Source organism: Dermacentor andersoni, chromosome 3 (genome assembly GCF_023375885.2).
Source record: "Dermacentor andersoni chromosome 3, qqDerAnde1_hic_scaffold, whole genome shotgun sequence".
In the NCBI taxonomy this organism is placed as follows: domain Eukaryota; kingdom Metazoa; phylum Arthropoda; class Arachnida; order Ixodida; family Ixodidae; genus Dermacentor; species Dermacentor andersoni.
In genome coordinates, this window is record NC_092816.1 from 143,797,609 (window position 1) to 143,819,298 (window position 21,690).

A 21,690-nucleotide genomic window follows, 5' to 3' on the forward strand; every position below is an offset into this window, starting at 1 on the left:
CATTTGCTTGTGGAACCAGTAGTGCGATTGCTTCTAGAGTGTAAATGAGTGCACAAATGTTCTCATTTGTGATCATAATAATACCTAAGAGGCTGGCATGCGTTGTAGGTAGGCAGACATCAATTTTGTGGACAGTATATATATTTATTTGACATGCTCCTTAAGCACCCTACAACAAACAGTGTACATTTGCATGCGTTCTGTAGTCGCGAACAATTAATATATATATGTCACACCTTTTAGCTTTTCATATTGCCGAAATTGTGGTTTTGCAATTTCTGATGCAGTCAAAATTTCTGCTCTAGATATGCAATAATGAGGATGGCACCAGTATAAAGCAACACACTCGATGCACTAAACAGAAGCTGCTGCCTGCTACAAGGCCGTTGTTTGGACTTTGGCTGCCACTACAAGGTAAACAACACCTGATTCAGAAATAAATATGCTTGGTATATGCTGTGCTGGCTTGCTAGTCTTGAGATACATATAATTTGTTCGCAGCAGATATGAACCTTTGTTCATATTTATGGTTCAGTATAATTGGTTCGAGCATAGAAGAAAACACTACATGAGTTTGGCGAATCTGTGTTGTATCTCATGTGTCACTGTTCTGCTCCAAGAGAGCCTGTGCCAAGCACATCTTAGTCATCACAGGAGCTCCCATCTCCACCAACAGGAAGGGACTAATGCCGAATTTGCAAGGCTTTTACACCACGACAAAAGAAGCGCATGCAGATGAATTCGGATGAGAAATCAAGTCTGCAGAGGATTGTGTTAAGACTGAAAGGAGCTTCAGCCACCATTCCACCAGCACGGACATTTGGCCGAGTCATCCAGCTAACTCAGAAAGGACTTTCAAGAAATTCATCGTTTTCAGATGCATCTGCAACTTCTGACCAAGCATGGACGATGCTGGCCAAAGAGTTCTGTCAGTTTGCCCTTAATCAGCTTCCTGGCCATGTCAATCCCATTTATGCCAAGTGTAATTTTTTTCTATAAATGCAAGCTTTTTCATTGGCCATTCTCGTTAGAGATCATTCATCCTCATCCAAACATAAAGTTCAAGCGATTCTTTGCTGATACTTAATACGAGTCACTGTATAGTAGCGTAACATATCTGTAGCAGTATCTTCTAGTGTGTGTTATCATGCGCACTTCCTCTCCTGAAATAGCTGATGCCGCATCGGCATGTGTCTTGCATTCACCTACGTACCGTGTGCTATGCACCATTTTACTTTTCTTGATGTGTTTAGCCTTCAATGCTTGCAGAGCAGAGTATCTTCCTTCTTGAATGCAATCTTTCTCATTTTCTACGTTCCTAGTCTCGTTGATGATTGCTCTTCTTACTCGATAGCCCGGGTTTTTGAGCAAGCTACACTGAAGTGATTGATTGCGGAATCTCCTTTTGCTGCCCCACTTGGTTGTGGTCACAGTGTTACGTTTCTAGGATATGGGGGCCTGGTCAGTTGCTTGGTAAGCAGTCTCTCGAGGTAATAATTTGTTCCTGCAGCCCGCACAACGACATAGACTCCCAGTATAGACGCACCGTAACTGGAGCTCCCTGTTCGTTCTTTCCTGCTGAAGCCATGGGCAAATTGTGCTTGTGGCCTTCCTCGGCCATGATTTCCTGAGAACGGAGACCAGCATATGCGCTTACATTGTTCGAAGTGTATGAAGTTGCTAGCCACATGCGTGCAATGGCTCGCAAAAGTGGCTGCCGAAGATGATGCCCACGGAACCAATTTGTCCATATTAGACAAAATGGGGTACCAAGTGCGAGCCACGCGTTAGCAGCCCCCGAAAGAACAGAAACATGCAGGTTGGAAAGGAGTTAACGCTAAAATATCGGGTGTCCATCTCGCTGTGTTGGTTGTGGCAGCAGATGCCTGCGTCACCTCCCTGCTTCGCAATGTAAGTTGCTCATGAACGGCAACTGTCGGTTCAAACAGGTGCAACGCTCTGTCCAATTTGTTTGCACTGCTGGTTGTTGCTCGTTACCAGACCACCACGTGCGACGAAGGCAAGCACTATGCCTGTAAGTAGGCGGCTGAATGTATCGGAAGAGACCCGTGCATGTGAAGGCTCACTATTGCCATATGGTTCATAGCCAATGTTTAATGTATTGTCTGAAACCTATGCGGTGATTGATTGCTGTTTAATTTTGCTGTTATCTCACTTCACTACAGTTGCCGTGTTATGCTTTTCGGATGTGGCGGCCTGTTCACTTGCATTGGGAAGTAGTCTCTCGAAGTAGGCATTTGCTCCTGCAATCTCCACAGCGACATAGACTCCCAATTCACGCACACCGTTATTCGTGCTCCCCATTCACCCTTTCCTGCGGCAGCCATGGGCAAATTTTGCCTGTGGCCTATCTGGCCCGTGATTAGGCATGAACGAAGACCAGCATACGTGTTTACATAGTTCGAAGTGTATGAAGTTGATAGCCGTGTGTGTGGAAAGCCCGCAAAAGTGGCTGCCGAAGGTTATGCCCACGAAAGTGACGTCCATATTCAGACAAAGTGGGACCCCAAAGGGGAGCCACACATTAGCGGCCCCTGAAAGAAAAGAAACGTGCAGGTTAGAAAGGAGTTTTAACGCTAAAATGCCAGGTAGTCCATGTCGCTGTGTTAGCTGCGGCAGCAGATGTCTACATCACTCAGTTCCTTTGCAATGCAAGTTGCTCATCTTTAACGGCGACTGTCGCTGCAAACAGGTGGGATACTCTGTCCAATCTGCTTGCGCCGCTGGTTGTCGCTCGTTACCAGACTGCCATGTGTGAGGCCGACGGTGAGCTGTTTACGAGCTGGCGCCAATGATTTCAGCGTATCTCGACATGCAAGTTTTATTTCCGCTCTTGCAGGAGAATGTACACTGCTTGTCATCTGCCAATAAAGTCGCACGTTCTGTTCACTCACTTGTGGCTTGTTTGTATGGGTGTCAGTAGAGGCTGTTTTGCTCCTAGCAATTAGAACGTATCAGCTACGCGGCAACCAAGGCATTGAGGCATGCTGCATAGTCGGCAGGGCAAGCACGGCCAGTACCAGCGTACGGTACCGGTGAGAAACGGCCATATTGGATTTTCCTCTAAAAAGAAACGCACTTCCACTTCCTGGTTGACCGGCGCCATCTGGCGTCCACCTACTTAAGTTCCATGCGCTGCCGCTGCTTATTTTCGTGCCACTGCGTAAGGTACAGTTTTCCTTCTCTAAAGTTGCTTTTTTTATTTTATAGTATTCCGTCCCGGTGTGTCAGCCAACAGAACGTGCGGGAGACACGTACGTCTGCTCGCCACAGAGTTAGTATACTTTGTCAGCTGCTTCGTGCGCTCTCACAACGCTGTTGCGCGCCCGCGATGTTCTTTTAATTCGAAGCAGGCCAGCCGGTTTTCTCTAGTTCTAGTCTACGTTCAAAAGCAGGGACTTGATGCGTTCTGCCCCCGCTCGAAGAATAGCGCATCCGGGTGGCCAAGTTAAAGGTGCGGTATAGTGCAGCATAACGCGGATACGATCCACACGTGGCGCAGTTACGCTACATTTGCGGAAATTGGAAGCTCTAAACTCTAGTGTGGATGGAGCGTGACGTGTGCATGGAACATGTCCCATCGCACGCCGGACCAGCTGGAACAGGGTGCATCGTGCGCTAGCCTGGCTGAACCGCAGCATGCTGTTTGGTTTCACTGAACCGGGCGTGTTGCGTTTGCGCCTTCGACAAAGAAGTGGTAACTCGCCGCGCACTTGTGCGCTAGCGCTGCGACAACAACTTGTCGCCGCTGCGGTCAGCTTCAAAGCGCAGGGTAAAATGTTGGCAATCTTAGAGTCTCCGACTTTAAGTATCCGAGGACCTATCCGATTTCACCGGCCACTTCCTGGCACGCTGGAAGCGCCAAACTCATCGACAGATCAGACAGATCAAACTATCGCCATCTGTATTACAAAATGATAAGTAGCTGAGGCTTGGCATGGCCACGCTAGTGTTCCTGTATATGGTCCCTGCGGGATCATATACAGGAACACTTGGCCGCGCTAGAGGGGCTCGGTGCTAAGGGTGTGTAAACTGACGGCATGCTCACGGCCAGTTGTGATAACGCTTCGCCTATTTCGCTCTGGCGGCTTTGAATTCATACATGGCTTGCCGCCGCTCTTACTCTGGCTGCCGCATTGCGTTCTCCATCATGACAAATGCAGCATGCGGTTCCTGCTCGTTTCTGGCGCTGTATCAGAAAGTATTTCGATCGTCCACTTCGACGGGTACGATGCAGAGACGCACGAAATGCCTTGAAGATGATGAACTACCGGAAATCATCGCTAGAGAATATCGCCCTTGATTACAATTTACCTTTGAACGTTACCTTTGGGATTTCGTGTGCCATCGCGGCATATAGCACTTATAGTCGCCCCGAGAAAGCGTTTTGCAAGGAAATATTGATGGGTAAGTGGCTATGCTGTTGAAATGTAGCTTGTGCAGCTTCGTCAACTGTAGTTTACATGCTTTGTGCGCGTTGGCTTATCAGCGTCGTACTCAGCTGATGCGCCACGGTGCACGCTTTCGCTCAGAAAGCTGGGACAGGTAAGATGTATTGGGCCTTCCTCTCTGTTCAAATCACGAGCGCAATAGGGAGAACGCAAGCTGAGAGAGGCGCCCGCCAACTCGCAAACGATGAGAGAGCAATTCACCTGGCGGCATAGGCGCAACTGAGACTTGCGAACCGTATGCAACTGTAGTTGCGCACGTTTCTTACATTCTTCGCCATATCCGCATCGCTACCGCTTTGCCGCTATGTGCACGCGTCGTTTGCATATGCCCTATTTATTAGCGGCTACAAACAAAATTAGGCAATTACCAAAATTGCGGCTTTGCCAAAGTTACTTACGCTAGCATACGTAAGTCATATGTAGCCAATTTAGCCCAATTGATACTTTGTTGCAGTTGGCCCTTAAGAGCTGCGCTTCTGAAACGTGCTGCCCTAGCGGCGAGCCATAGATGAACAGCCTCTTTTCCCTCTGAGATTGTTTTACAGCGCAGGTATTCTGTGCGCTTGCGCGCGCACTCACATGGTATTTTTTCATAATACGCCGGTTTTCTCGCACAGCGCCCCAAAATGAAGACACCATGTTTGCCTAGCTGGAAACATCTTAATTTATGGTCATACGATTCTCTAAGGCTGTCTCATTGGAATCTTGTCAATATCAACTGAAAAAAATATTCCATTAGTCTTAGTTAAGGGCTTATAAATATTTAAATTCCCCAACTGGATGAAATACAAAACATCGCGAAAAGCGCGACGTATTCCGCAAGAAATCCGATTTTCTCCCGCACCTATCAATTTACGCTAGAACGAAGGACTGCTTTTGAATTTTGACTTTGCAAACTAACCAGTGCGCACGGCAATTCCAACTTTCTAGTACGAATTACGAATGAACTAAATGAAGTGCTCAAGTTCAAACCCAGGCGGAACCCATCAAGCGCCAGGTCACAGCTTTGCAAGTTGCGACTATCAATATCTGCTCAGTGGCTATGGTGTTAGGCTGCTGAGCACGAGGTCGCGGGATCGAATCCCGGCCACGGCGGCCGCATTTCGATGGGGGCGAAATGCGAAAACACCCGTGTACTTAGATTTAGGTGCACGTTAAAGAACCCCAGGTGGTCAAAATTTCCGGAATCCCCCACTACGGCGTGCCTCATAATCAGAAAGTGGTTTTGGCACGTAAAACCCCATATATTATTATTATTATCGACTATCAATATCATTAACCGTATGAGCCGGACTAAGCTTTGGTTCCCAGAAATACAGAACTCCGAAGGAGAAGCGTGGCAAGAATTCGAGCGCTGAATGATACTTATGTGTCCCAACAAACTCTACACATAAGGCTAGATTCTGACGGCATTGTTCACGCTCACAGTGTGGATATTTGCTACAAGCAAATGACCAATAATTATGAAATTCAGCAATTTCAAAATGAACGAAAACGCATTGAAATGGGAACGTAAACTGAAATATACTGGTGTCGTGACAAGCAATGATATTACTCCTGCAACACGCAATACTTGGTCAAGGTTGCTCAGTTTACACGACCGCAACCATGTGCGTACAGGTTGAAAGTCGATAAGATCCACATGGGCAATAAATGCGCTTAATACGATCCCGATAGCGACGCTGGGAAACATTGTTGAAATTTTGTTTAAAGCATGTCCGGATCATCCGAAAGCACCACACATCCTGATAAGTGACAGTGTGTCAGGCATAACAAAATTTCTACCAACACACGCGCAAGATTAGTATCAGCCTTTTAATATTACCTTTGCGGTCACGCGTAGAATATTTCCAAAACGTGATCAACTTCAGAGTCTCAGGGTTGACGTTAACACCAACATCATCTTGCTTACAGAAACGTGCATAAAAGGAGATATTACAAACAATGAAATCTCTCCTCTTTGTTTGAAGCTTCACCACCGCGACCGTATTGAACAACGATGAGGAGGAGTACTTATCGCGGTTAAGAACACGCTATTATTTTCACTCATCGGTCGTGGGGCAAACCTTGAGCTAACGTGGGTTCCCGTGCACAACTCTGCAGAGGATTCTTGTTTTGGGCCCCTGTTGCAAGCCTCCCCGATTGCAAGTCTCTCTTCTCTAACATTTGGTTCCATGCTAAAAGCGCCATATAATATAGATTGCCTAATACACCTGTGTTCCTTATCAGATATTTCAATTACCCTCATATAAGGCGGTCACTACTAACAGTAGGGTCGGAGCTGCCGTCTAAGAAATCTAAAGCATTCCTTCATTGTATGCTCAATCTAAATAAAAAAAAAGGTATTTCATAACTTGCGCAACGACAGGCGACCACACCATAGACTTATTACGTTCCGCGCAGATGATATTAAAGCCGTAATTTTCCTACCTTGTCTTAGCTATAACGAGGTTATGCACACCGCCACAGCTTTGTCTCTGAAAATAAACGATCACCTAAAGAAAAACTGATTAATTACTATAACGGAGGTGACTTAACCTTATCAACAACAACAACAACCTGGTGGGTTTTCTGGAACACTTCAATTCTTCTTACCTCCACCGCTCGGCAAACAGAAACTGGGAGCTATTCAAGACCTGCTTAATTGGCATGACGAACCAATTCATCTCCGCAGTACTAATAAAATTAGACTTCAGTGTGATAGATTATGTCAAAAACCTTACTCAGATAAGAATTTTTTGTCCTATTTACTAACAATACCGAAATATAATCTCAAGAAATTCGGGTGCATCTTCTCCACACGGTATGCACCTAACCAAACTAGGCCCAGTTATGATGATGAGTGTGCAAGAACACTCAATCACCACCTCAATACAGTTTTTACCAGATACAGACGCCTTGCCTATTGTATCTCAAGCAAAAATGCCCGACGTTGGAGCCAATGCTGAGCAAATACCTCACCTAAACGAATCTCTTAAATTACCAACATCGGCTGGTTGCGACCACGCCAACGGCAATGTACTAAAAAGAACTAAAAGACCACTAACACTGTCGAGTCAAATGTTATGTTTTGTTTTCAAACGATCACCAGAAACCGATGATGCACCGTGATGAGGCATAAACCAATGAGGCATAAAAAACCGCCTTATGCAAAGCAGACAATAAGCCCGTCGCAGCTAACTGTTGTCTCGTATCACTTAAAAGCATCCCTTCAAAACTTTCATAACACATCATATAAACCAATGTCGTGACCTATCTCGAAACACAAACTATTTTTACGCTCATCAACACGGATTTCGGACACATCTGTCATGCGAGGCGAATCTTGCAGAATTCACCTGCACAATATTATTTCACAGGGACGCAAATCTCAGTAAAGCTATGCTTCTAGATTTCTTTAAGTTTCACGACCGCGTATCACTTGACCACCTCCTTCTAAAACCAAGATCACTTGGATCTACAGGTGCATTGGTGAACTGGATTGAGCATTTCCTCAAAGAAAGAATACAGTTTACCGCGGCCAATAATCAGCATTCTTTTCTCACCAGAGTAATTTTAGGTGTCCCTCAAGGTGCCTGCCTATCACTTCTTTCATTCTTAGTCTAGATCAAGCACATGTCCATCAACATGAAAACCATGCTGATGGCGTTTGCAAATGACAGCGTCAGTTACAAGACAATTCACACATCACATGATTGTATCACGTTTCAAGAAGATATTAACACTATCGCAACATGGTGAAAAAAGCAGCATTAGCCTCTATGTCTCGTTAAATGGAAATTAATGTCACTCACCACAAAACAGACCACTATCAGCCACGTGTACGGTATAGATCCATTACTCATCAGCAACATCGCTTCGTAAAATTACCTCAGCCTGCATGTCACGCCCTAGCTTGCTTGGGTCAGACAGATTAAAACCGTTTAAGCATAATTGTTACTTACACTAGACTGCCTGCAACACACCTTAAGACCCGATACATTTGATAATTAAAGACTATCCAATCAGACGTACGTGAGACAGGAATTTGAGCATGCTTGCTGCATTTTACATCCATTACCGGCTTATTTAACTAAAACTTAGAAATGTTCAAAATCGCACCGCTTGCTTTATTGCCTCGGACTAATCGCCAAAAATCAGCATCACCGAGTTAAAATGGACGCCCTCACTCCCGACCCTAAAGTCTTGCGACACCAACTCGTGTACTGCTGTTCTACATTCCTTCTACTACCACCTGAGATCAAGACGCGTACTCCTAAATACGCCGCACCAGACGTCCTCACGCGTGTGTCATAGCCATGCCATTTCAGGTATTGATGGCCACATATTAGTGTTTATTTTCGCTTTCTTCCTCTAGGCTAATATACTCGGGAAGAAACCACCCGACACCATTTCTCATGCACTAACCGCAAAACATTTCGAGCAAAGCTTCAAGATCATCTTCCTAACACCCGTTAAACATAGGTGCTTAGCGTATTGAGCACAAGTTACGTACAGCGTATTCTGTTTATTTGCGGAGTTTATTGCGTTTATAACTGCATAATTATACTGTTTTCATCTTGCTATTGCTGTCTACCGTAAGACTTTTTTCGCTTACTATAAAATCTCGTTCTCTTGTTCTCCGTGTGTTTCCGATTTTTGCGTTTTTTTTTTGTTATAACAATCGATTTCAATTCCTTAACGAGTCCCCCAGTAGTTAATGTATTCGGTAATTGAAGATGAAATAAATGTAATAAAAGAAATGAAATGAAAGGCAGCCAGCTTTTTTTTTTTTTTTGCGGGGACCCTGGGAACCACATATTTTGGTTTCCAGAAGTATACGTGATGCAAAGTGTACATGCGCATAACTACGCCTTATATCAGCGCAATAGCACGAACGACTGCTATAAGGACGACATTCAGAAGTAATAAGTTAACAACTGAAGGAATGATTGAATGGTAAGCCTAGTGACAAGTTTCTGCATGCCCTCTCTCGCTTCCTAAGCCGTAGTTCAATTGCACTATGTAAAAATAATTTTACCGGAATGTATTTTGTATCCAGTGGTGTGTGCTGTGTAGCAAACCTCGGACATAAGCGAGATTACACGTTCTTGCGCACCATGCTAATGACGCCCTTACTGGAATGTATACTAGCCTCGCCAGTGTTGCGATGTCTACACTCTAAGCTTCTCTACGATGCAGGGAGGCCTACAGTGATAGGCGTTTGATTTTTCAATGCGCAAGAATTTATTGGCGAGTACTACAGCGCCGTCCCGCGAGTAGTGTAATGCCTTATATTTCTGAACAAAAATATGTAATTTGCGAAGTTATGATATTTAGTCGTTATAATAGTGTAAATGATTATTTGTAGCCTTATAAGCGACAAAAAACAATTTAAACCAAAAGAATAAATTAAAAAGAGAATAGGGCTCCATACAAGACATCAATATGAACATCTATTTATTTCCGAACGATTCGGGGAGACAGGGAAGAAAAGCTGCAAGTGTAGCTTAAAAAGCAACCTGCGTCCTATGATCACAAGAGATGGGATGCATGGAGAAACTCATATTACGATTTGGCCAACTGGAATTTGGGGTAGTTCCATTGAATTTCGGTTTAGGTAGACTTGAAATTTCGAGGTGGCCCCGCCTAAATTTGGGGCATGAGCCAGCTTTATATTTGGGGGTGAGCCGACTTGAAATTTGGGGATGGGCCAACTTGAAATGTTGGGTGAGCCAACTTGAAATTCAGACACGGGTGAAGGTAATTTTGCCGGTAGCCTACTTGAAATTTTAACGTGTGTCGACCGAAATTTGGGGATGGGCCGAACTGTAAATTGGCGGTGGGCCAACTTAAATTTGAAAGTGGACCAACTCAAATTTGGGGGTAAGCTACATAAAATTTGACGATGGACCAAATTAAATTTGGGGGTGACCCTCTTGAAATTTGGGGGTGGGCCAACTTGAAATCTGGGGGTGGGCCAGACGAAATTTGGAGGTGGATCAACTTTAAATTAGGGCGCGGTCAAGCTAACATTTGGACGTGCTCAATCTTGGTTTTGGGGTGGGCCAACTGAAGCTTGTGTGTGGCCCCACCTAAATTTGGGGGTGGGGCAAATTCAATTTAGGATTGGGTGAAGCGAAATTGGCGGCACGCTTACACAAACTTAGACAAATCCACTGGAGTATCTTCATTCTTTTTTCCCTCGGCGTAAATGTAACAAATGTAAGTTATATGCGCAAATGTATAAAAACCCAAGCGAGTAAAATGGTCACATGCCTTCTCTCAGCCCACTCGCCTGTTCTCTCAGAAACATACTATACCATCATACAGGATTAAGCTTTCTTTAAAGGCACACTGCTGCCCTTGCTTTTGATAGAGACTATCTGGCACTAAACGGCGAAAAGTGTTCACACCGCCGAGGCCTCTCAACACCGAATACAAGCAAGTTTTGTCCTTGCGTCCTTCTGTCCTTACGCCCTTCTGTTCTTTCTGAGTTCTGAAACAGGCAGGTTGTGTTTTTTACCTTAGTATGTTTTATTAAAAGCCAGGGGTTGTGCTGTCGGGCAGAGATGTAAATGCTTCACATGGAAGCCTCTCACGGAGAATGCCAAACCCCCATTGGACGCGACCTCGAAAAGCGTATATGAATATCCGCGATCAGCTCCATTAACTAAACGTAAAAAGCAGTCTATATACAAGCTTTCAACTTAACTACTCATGCAGAACTAATGTGCCGCAAAACATGACTAGTGCGGCAGTTCTCAGAAAGAAGCCTCCACGTCAGGTAAACTGATATTCATAGGACAAATTGTCACACTAAGCCGTTATGAACCTCGTCAAAACGGCATGCAAACAGCGCCTTTTCTTTCAGTGTCAAGTTGGTGGGGCGTTAAAATGGCAGGCCAATTTATCATTTTCTGTGTCATCCTAACCACCTCGGTCGTCGCCGTGCACCCTGAGGAAGCGGCTGCGTCACCCCAACCTCCGTCACCCACCAACCTAGATGGGCCAGAGAACCATATCGTCGAGGCAGCGGAAAAAGTACGACAGCTGGAGAATTTACTACGATCTATTAGAGGTGAGCGCAGTATTCCAGTATACCTGCCTTGATGTCCAGATATTAAATCAAATTTACCGGTTTTATTGGCTCTATGTCTCTCTGATAATGAAAATGGCGTTCGTGAATGAGCTAGGTTAGCGTTATCCAGTTATTACTCGCGGCAGCGGCCACATTTCTGCAGTTTCTTTGAAACGCAAGTAACTTTCTATTAGAATTTTGACATGTATCCTGCTCTAAGGTGTTTCCTGCAATCTAAGCTATGCGTTGTGAAGCTCGCTGCTATCCATATACTGATTTAAATGTTATTTTCGTAGAAACAGATCGAGGCCTGGAGTGTCCGTAGAGCAGGATCACTTTTCGTTCACATCAGAACCATTAGAGTTTTTCTTGAGAAATTATCAATACATGGCCACAATAAAGCATGGCCAACTCAGCGTTCAAGGCGGGAGCGCACGTGTTAAATGCAACGCGCGATGAATGATGCCGGGTGTGCGACCATTGAGCAATGTTGCTGCACTTTTGCGTGTCGCTATGCCGCGTGCCAAAGTTAAAGTCATCGTTTCTTTTTCGTAAGCTTCGCAAGAACTCAATGCAAGTGCAGAGCTTTACCAAAGGAAATGAACACTGTTTCCTTTTTACAGTGCTGCTCTGAGACGCCGGTTCCTGCGACGAGCGTCTGAGTTCGTCGGCGTGCCTCGGCGCCCCTCGTAACCGACACAACAAGCACAGCAAAGAATGAAAGAGTGACCGCGGTGTGCAGCTGGTGATCGAACACGGCGATAGCTAAGAGAGCGCGAGAAGGAAAGCGGAGGATGAGGGTGCAGCGGAACTACGAGACGGGAAGCGTAGCAGGAGAGTATGGCGAAAGCGAGAGACGAAAAGCGAAGTGCCGTGCAAGACGGGCTTTGCGGTGACGATGGGTGCGAGATGGCGCCAGAGAATCACGCGTAACAGCACTGCTTCAGCGGAGGCACACCTGCGGCGGCTGCTGTGCATCGCGACCGCGCGTCAACCATGATCTGCCTCGCGCGATCACCCGACAAGCGATGTAGTCGTGCCACACATAACTCAGGAGACAGCTTGTCCGTGCCAGCCAACATATCGCGAGATGAAAACACGTGCGGAGCTGCACTCACATTTCGCATTAGGGAGTATCCCAACCTTCGGTAAATGTTTTGTTCCGAAGTACAGCATTACTAGATGGAAATACGACCAGGAGCTTCTTTATTATGCAAGCACAAAGCGGGGCACCGTTACTTCGCATGCGTTTTAATTTTTGCCTTACTATTTGCTTATACTGATAACTTCTTCCAAGTCTTCGGGATATCTGCAGAATGCAGAGAATAAAGAGATATTTTTTTCGCAGCAAGATGGCGCCCTCGGCAGTGCAGCGATCTATTACGAGCTGGTCAGCGAAAAAATGGCGTGTACACAATATACCACGAGGCAGCTGCTGAATCAGGACAGAACGTCTACTGTGACCTCACAAGTGATGGCGGAGGCTGGACGGTGAGAACGCTTTCTCTTGCTATGCGTTATTTTTATGTAGCGTTGAAAAGTCATATACTAAATGCCGAACTGCCGAAGAACTATGAAGAAAGTTGTGACGTATTATGTGGCGAATTGGAGCACTGAAAGTAAAATAAGCAAAAAGAAAGCGGTAGGGCAGATTGCCTCGGCTCATCTGCTATTTTCTGGCTGCACTTTAGAATACCAGCATACGGACATCACGGAATAATTTATAACATAAGTGCCGTGAAAAATTTGTGGGGCCACAACATTCGTATAAGGAGGAATTACCAGTGAAGTTGTTTCAGCTGCATACATAATAAATTACATGCACCGCCGCGGTCATGTATGTCAACCGATTTTAGTGTAGTCCTTAACTGGGCTACACCCAGATAAGGACTACACTAAAATTGCCGGAACTTCATGGGATTAGATTTGAAAAGAAATGGTAGGTCATGAGTGATGTATTTATCTTTAGCTAAACACAGGGCGGAACAGTAGATTTTCAAGCTCCAAGTACTCCAAGTACCTTGTATCCACTTCCGTGAACCAGCGCAGTCAACGCTTACTCTGTTATTTGTTTTTCAGTGCTGTCATATTTTTTTACAGGTAATCCAAACACGCGGACAGTACGGAAACAGGGTTTTCCACTTCTACCGGAATTGGACAGAATATGCGCAAGGCTTCGGGAGAGCTAGTGAGGAGTACTGGATTGGTAAGTTGGCTGTGCCCATGTACAATTAAAACAAAATGAGGAACGTTTGAACCAACAATTGTGTGTAAGACGGAAGTTCCAAATGGCAACCCAAATACCATAGGCCGATGTTCCCTATCTTGTCCATATACAAGGCATATATTTACATTATTGCACCAGGACAGCCGCCATCTATTCTTGATGCGTAGGCAGGCTGAGGTTTTATGTAAGAAATTTACGGTCAGCTACCTTCAGTTGTGGTGCCTACTCTTTCGATACCTGCTTTTTTTAAATATTTCACACAGGTGCTATCTCTACTACTAAAAATGAAAAAAACAGATTTTTTTTTCATATTAGCAATCTTCATAATCACATGCCATAACCTTCTCATGAAAGCCACGTGTCGGAGATCATGTCTGGCATTGACGGTAAGCTGTACTGATAGCGGTCTATTAGTGGTACAATAAATAGTACAGGGCTAATGTCGCACATCCTCAGCGACTGCCATATTCATGGTACGGGAACTTACATGGTCAGCAAAAAGGACGAACCTTATATGCAAGAAACACATTTAAAACTTAGGCAGTCCCGTCATAATTTATGCTCCGTTAAAGTTATCGGGCTTTTTATGCGACTTCACTGTTTTCTGATGGGTTGACGGTTTCTCGCCAGGTATGTTGGTGATTATGTATGCACACACACACACACAAACACACAAACGCACACACACACGCACACGCATATATGGCGGAACATCTGCAGCCTTAGAGTGACGCCTGACAACTGGAAAAGTTGCCGAGAGCGAGTGGGGCTCTACTAGTCCAGGTACAAGCAAATTAGCAAGGCTCACTGAGCTTCACAAAAGACAGTCCCTCACCAGAACAGGAACTGGCCTCCCTGGTGCATTATTGGGCCACTACCTCCGGAATGATTCCTGCAATTAACCTATGGCAGCCAGTCCCAACAGCTGCGGAGCACTCGACCAACACGCCGACAATGGAAACTGACCCTGTCCACCTTTAACAGCGAACAGGCTAGGTTAAGAGGGCTATTTCAGGAGCTAGTAGACACTGTTTGGGATATCATCGGTCTAAGTTAGATTAGAATAACTGGTGAGGCTTATACATTTCTGAATAACGGACATGTCCTCTGCTATAGAGATCCCCCAGTTAAATAGCAATACGCGGTAGGACTCCTAATCCATATGGACCCAGCTGACAACAATCACGAATTTTACGCCATTAGTGAGAGGGTAGCAGTAGTCGTAATCAAACTTAATAAAAGGCATATATGTCTTGTAGTACAAGCCCCCGCTCCAGCATCCACTTACGATGATTATGAAGTAGATCAGTTTTATGAAGATGTTGTATTAGCGATGAGAAAAATATAAACTCAGTATACTGTAGTAATGGGCAACTTCAATGCGAAAGTGGGGGAAAAGCAGGCTGGTGAACAAGCAATTGGCAACTACGGCATTGATTCTAGGAACGCTAGAGGAGAGATGCTGGTAGCATTCGCAGAAAGGAATAAGCTTTGAATAATGAACACCTTTTCCAGGAAGCGTAGCTACCAAAAGTGGATCGGGAAAAGCCTTAATGGTGAAACGAGAAATGAAATTGATTTCATAATTTCTGCTGATCCCAGCATAGTGCAGGAAGTAGAAGTGTTATGCAGGGTAAAGGGCAGTCACCGTAGGTTAGTGAGCGCTAAGATTCACCTCAATTTGAAGAGAGAAAGACTAAAATTGGTCAAGAAGAAACAGGTCAACCTAGAGGCAGTAAACGTAAAAGAAGACAAATTCAGGCTGGTACTTGCAAACAAATAAGCAGCCTTAGAACAGAGAGATGAAAATGACATAGATATAATTAATGAAACCGTAACTAGACTGGGTTCAGAGGCAGCAACTGAAGCGGGAGGCAAGGCGCGAACGCAACCAGTAGGCAAGGTCTCCCAAGTAATTAAGGACCTAATTAAGAAACGACAAAGAATGTAAGTGTCCAACCCAAGACGTCAGATAGAATACGCGGAACTGTCAAAACTGATCATTAAGGCGAAAATAAATGATATTCAAAATATAACGTCAGAAAAACTGAAGAAGCCGGTAAAATGGACGCAACCTGAAGTCAGTGACACGAAAACTTGGCATAGGACAAGCCAAGATGTATGCACTGAGAGATAGGCAGGGTAATATCATCAGCAATCTCGAAGATATAGTAAATTAAGCGGAAGAATTTTATACTGACCTATAGAGTACCCAGAGGTACTAAATCTCTAAGATCTAAAATGCCACAGGCAACCGCCATGGCTGGCAGTGGATTCGATCTCGTAATAGCTCGAGGAAAGAGTGACTGTCTACACGCGTCAGTTTCGGAGTGGTACTGTGTAAGCTGTCAAGCAGGGCTGGAGTAGATAGATCGACATGTGAGAGGCTCAGTGTAGGTTTTGTTATTTATGCCTAGCACTTTATGTGAAATGGGATACACATAATTTATTCGCTCTTTATATGTTCTTTTTCTGTAAGGTATTTAATTCTGCTATTTCCAGCATCGCACTCGGTGATGCCTACCGACTAAAAGAATTAAGCACAAATGTTATCGCCTTTCTTTCATTTTTTTCTAAAGTCTTCGTGTTACATGGACTACGTTTGTCCGTAACGAACAATGCGTACTTCACAATAGGGCAGACAACAGTTTAGTAAGTTTGCTCGTTCGCCTGACGCGGTGAATTCCGGAAACATCGCCTCAGGAGACCAAGCTTCTGCATGGCTTTCTTTCCTACGAGCGACAGGTGCTCGTTCCACTTTCGGTCCGAGCTGGTAACTACGCCCAAGGATTGGTATCCTGCCACCAAATCTAAAATTTGCCCACCTACTGAATACTGATAATACAAGCGATGTCGTTCCCTCGTCACAGTCATTGCAACAGCCACGCATTGATTTTCATTTTTCTTACCACGGCACCATGAGTGTACGGATTTGTTGATATAGAAGGCAGTCCAAAGTAAATACTTTTATTTTAACCGGATCTTCCTGCCCAATATATTATAAAAATTAAGAAAATATAGTGTTCCCATACACGTGCTTGAGAAATTCAAGATACCGCTGGTTTTGAGCGTCAATATGTATTACCTATGTCTGCATTTTCTTGTCTTGAAGAAAGGCATAATTGAATCTAAAATTATTTTTTATGTTAGATTGTTGGTTTAACCGTAGTTTTGTTCGTAATATGCCGTCAAGCGCTTTCTCCAAATCTAAGAAATAATATTACTTTCTCTTCCTCATCCGAAACAGTCGCCGTAAAGTCATGAAGAGCTTCTAATGTTGAAATAGTGGCAGAAAGCCCTTTGAGAAAGCCGTGCGGCCTGGAGTCTAAAAAACCGTGAGACTCTAGAAAAGTGGTTACATGTTTAACGCTAATGCGGGCAAGAACTTTAGATGGGTCTGTAAGATTAAAGCTATGATGCGCCTCCTACGTTATGCATTCGAATATTCTTTCGAAATGTCGATTCATTGGGCAACACAGGTAGGTATAAAGTCTTATTATTAATTGTGCACAAGAATTTAGAGCACCATTTGCCCTACAGGACAGGGAATGTGTTCGATATGCCATCAACGCCAGCTTATTTGTTGGTAATAATGTTTAGCGATAGAACACCTTCTTCTGTTTTGTTAAATTCACCGCTTAGCAAAATAGCATTCAGGGTACATAAGTGCACTTCTCATCCTTTTTATCTGCTAACAGTGGTCAGAAAAAGTCCTTAAAAATTGTTCTTCAAATGATAACTTCTGACACACTGTTTGACCAGTAATGCAAAGGCGGGGCACGGTTTTTCTACTACGAGCGAAATGCCGCCAAAATGCTGACGGGTCCAAAGAGAGAAATCGATTCGTAGTAAGACTGGGATACAAGCCTTGCTTTTTCTATGCTTTGGCTAAGAAGGGTGCGCAGCGTTAAAAGCTTGTGCATATTATCATCAAAAAGGTGCTGCCCATGCCGCTTGCTAATCTTCTTCGCCTTTCGTTATAAGAGCATAATTTCTTTTTATATTCACGGCCGGGACTTGCTGATGACTATTACTTTCCTTCATGCAACGTTATTCCCGCCATGCAACACATTTAAGAAAAACCTGCCGGATATACTTGGCTGAGCATGAAGCCGACTGAAAAAGCGCAACAATGTCAGAAAAGGATCAGCCGAGTACCTTTGTTGGCGGCTCTGTAGGCGAATTTAACTCTTACGCCAGATGTGTAAATAAAACGTGCAAACAAATTCAGAGGCGATCATCACCAATTGTTATCTTAAGATAGCAAATTTCCGCTTCAGCATTCTTTTTTTGCTGATGGTGGTTCCAAAATCACTCAACATCAAGAACGAAAACATTGCAAATCTGCAATAGTTTTATTCGATATCCGCGATTTCTCTATCTGGAAGCTGTGTTTCTTCGTTGAACTGTATCTTCACGTGATGAAAAGACAAAACTTTTATACAGAGAGATTTAAACAGAAATGTCTGTGAGTAGAGTTACCATGCCCCAATTTCATGATGCCCAATATTTATACATATAAACCTCACGTATGGGACAGAACATAAGTACTGCTAGGCAGAATGTTGGAGGAGCAGGAGCAAGCCTGATTGCGCTTCAAAATATTCAGGCTCTAGTTTTTGAAATAGTTTTATTGACAAATCAATGTGCTTATTTATCGCTTTTTGGAAGTAATGTCGAATCAGCTTATACTATTAACGAGCACGCTCGAGCACACAGGTAAGGACTCATCTATCTACAAGCACATGGATTGCATGCTCTATGGCATCTTTGGGCACTCATTTCAACTGGCAGTGCTTCCAATGATGTCGTCATCTCTTTGTATTCGAATATACCACCAGGGCTGCTACAACAGATAACGAGAACTGCACCCGTCCATCTCTGTGCAGGAAACAACGCACTGCACGCCCTGACGTCCGGCGAAGAAAACGTGACTCTTCGCATAGTGCTGATGAACACCACAAAAGACAGCGCCTTTATCTACTACAACAATTTTCATGTGGCGAATGAAGATAATTTGTTCATGCTAAAAGTGGGAGACTTGATAGGTCCACAAGGTTGGTATTTATTGTGGCATATGTCTCTTCTGCTTCTACTTCAGACATCTGTGTAAGCCCTGTATTCTCCGAGAAATGTGGTTCCGACTAAGATTGACCTCTCCCGCGCTTGTCTCTTTACTAAATTGCAGGATGTGCACAATAACTCGAAAAACAAGGGAAGTGTTGTAATCACGAAAGCGTACAATAGAATATACAAGATCCAAATTATTTGAGATTTGTAAGATTGAACATTGTCGCGTCGCATTACTAGCGGCTGCATGCCCTGATATAAAAAAATTAGTTCTGGGTGGTGATTTGCGTGAGGTGACATATTTATTAAGATGTTTATTACACATAAACACCGCGCATGAGACACATTCATTTCAGTGTCTACACTCTCCATATCAAATGGGGACACTTAGCGAAGAATGTGGTCGTTTTCTTTCTTTAGGTAATGAAAAAACACATATTTCATTAAAACCTTCATTTAAAAAATTTAAAATTTTGTTAAACAAGGTAGGATTCAGAGACGAACAACTGCAGTTGCCGCGCAGAAGTAACTTTCTTTTTGAAGTCCTAGTCTGATATGAATGGAGGCCCTTTGAGCCACTGTTTTCCTATGTAAAGGTATATCAGTTAATCAGTATGAACGAAAGTGCAAGTGATATTTGTGTACTAGGAAAATTGTGCAAGAGCAGGCCACAGAAGCGCGAAAAACAGCTTTGTTACCTCATTAATGTCCATTGACTAAAACAGTTGTTTGATTTTTTACAATTAGGAACATATCTCCATATAAAGAAAGTGAACTACGATGAAACAGAAGCCTTGCTGTTGTCTATTTACTCCAAACTGGAACAGTTACTGTGTTTTCATTTCAACGTCAATATCATGAATGTTGTGACCGACTTATGGACATAGTTTTGCGACAGGAACACGTTATCTTCCCGTGACGCAGCTTCACATGACAATCACCTGTAATGTGAAGACTTCTGTATTGTTAGTTTAGCAGGAATAAAACTGGGAGCGGCAGGCTCCGTTTTCTATTCTTAGAACCATATGTACTGATCAGTCTATGAAGTAAAAAAAAAACAAAAAAACATAGAGAATAGTTTTAATTGAACTGCGGAAATAAAAGGGTGAAAGTGGACCAAATATAATTTGACGAACTTGGGAGGCCAAATTCGCATCTTTCGCATTACGCCTGTGCTGCTCTGCGATTACGTCAATGCGGCCGTCGTCCTTCCGCCATCACACTCGGGTATTCGTGTATTTGCCCAAAATTAGCCTCTGGAGTGTTTTCCAGTGTTCCCCACGGCTATAACTACATATGACGGCTACCGTTTTGTCCGCTCGCTTCGCGTAGTACGACAACTCAGGAGCTGTCGTTCACTGCTATGCTTTCCCTGGCATTCTCTGCATATTGTTCTAACAAACAAAAAGTCGATCCCTTTGGTTACCATTATACTTCTCCAAAGGATATTTGATATAACACTATCAGGGCAAATGATGTATAGACATTGAGAAGTACATAAGAAACTTCCAAGAAATTGCAGCCCACGCTTGGCTTTAATAATAATCGCGCTTAATGTACCAGATGCGAGTTATCGTTCGTAAATGCAGAAGGTGCAACTTGTAAATTTCAATCAGGAACAGGTAATGTTCTCTTGTATGTTACTGGCCCTGTTTCGTATTATATTTTCTGTGATTGCGCGGTGAATTCCTATAAATGTTCCTAAAGGCATCATTTCATCACAGGCTGGGACGCAATGAGGCACAGCGATGGTCAAAAATTCTCCACCTTTGACCGTGACAACGATGCCGGCAACAACAACTGCGCGGCAGCATACCGAGGAGGATGGTGGTACGGCAACTGCCACGCGTGCAACCCGAATGGTCTCAACCTCAACGGCCTTCACGAGAGCTACGCCGACGGCATCGACTGGAGCGTTCGAAACCACGAAGGCCGCTTGTACCACTATTCCTTCCCCGCTATGGTGATGATGATCAGGCCAGCTCGGTTGATGCAGGGCAAGGAGAGTGAGCTGCAATTTTTCCCATCTTCGTAATGTTGGAACAAAATTGCCAAAGAAATAAAGAAAAATAAAATACCTTAATGTGGCCGAGGTTCGTTCGCGTGATTCTTCCGGGAGATATAGAAATGTACTTTGGCTTGTGGTTCTTCGAAAGGTTGCGATAAATTGTTCACTGAGCAAGTAGAGGCAATCCTATTGGTAAGCCACGTTAACAAGTCCTCTCGGAATGGCCGCTGCATGCCGAAGGACATAGCATTTTTGTGATATACCTACTGTGCCATCAAAGCGCTGATTACACAAAAATAATTCTGGAAAGCGATACTTCCTTTAACACTAAAACGTCCCCTTTCCTCTGTGAAAGAGTGGCGTAGCGCCGCATGATCGGGTATGGGCTGATTAGACCACGAGTCGGTAAAGAAATATTTAAATTGAGAGGTGTAGCGGTTTTACATACGGACGCAAAAAAAAAGCCACGTTGTCCACTGTATTAAGGCCTAAAGTTTAAAAACATGGATCTTTGTCAACTCACTCACATTCTTCATTGTTCTAGGTAAGTGAAGCCAATGTGCTACAGATATTTTTGACAGCCCAGCTATTCCACAGAGCCTACAAGCTGCCTGCGATAAAACTAGCGAACCACTTACCACAGTGTTCCTCTTTTCTGTATTCTCATGCATTTTGTGCACCCACACATGCAAGACATTATGAGTAGCTCATTAGGCTGATCGTGAGAAAGAGGCTCGTAGCTCATTTTGGCGAAACTGCCATGACAGGAAGCGATAGAAATGTCGAGCACGGTTATGCGCTCATTACCATCCAACTATTTGCACATATATTTCATTTAAGCAAAAATTCAGTT

The 21,690-nt window shown here is 44.0% G+C and overlaps 1 protein-coding gene across 4 annotated transcripts in view; it reads left to right on the forward strand.

The window, feature by feature from the left end:
- LOC126525111 (techylectin-5A-like) overlaps positions 1-20,919 on the forward strand; it is a 42,625-nt gene extending 21,706 nt beyond the window's left edge. For 2 of the 4 annotated variants that reach the window (XM_050173170.3, XM_072287319.1), the window contains exons 2-6: positions 11,326-11,532; positions 12,881-13,023; positions 13,633-13,738; positions 18,649-18,816; positions 20,554-20,919. In XM_050173170.3, the coding sequence (XP_050029127.2) occupies positions 11,349-11,532; positions 12,881-13,023; positions 13,633-13,738; positions 18,649-18,816; positions 20,554-20,864 (912 nt within the window). In that variant the 5' untranslated portion in view covers positions 11,326-11,348 and the 3' untranslated portion in view covers positions 20,865-20,919. Of the gene's footprint in view, positions 1-305; positions 415-11,325; positions 11,533-12,880; positions 13,024-13,632; positions 13,739-18,648; positions 18,869-20,553 lie in introns of all 4 variants that reach the window. The other 2 variants (XM_072287320.1, XM_055067541.2) reach the window with 2 other exon arrangements.
- The last annotated feature ends 771 nt before the right edge of the window (positions 20,920-21,690 follow it).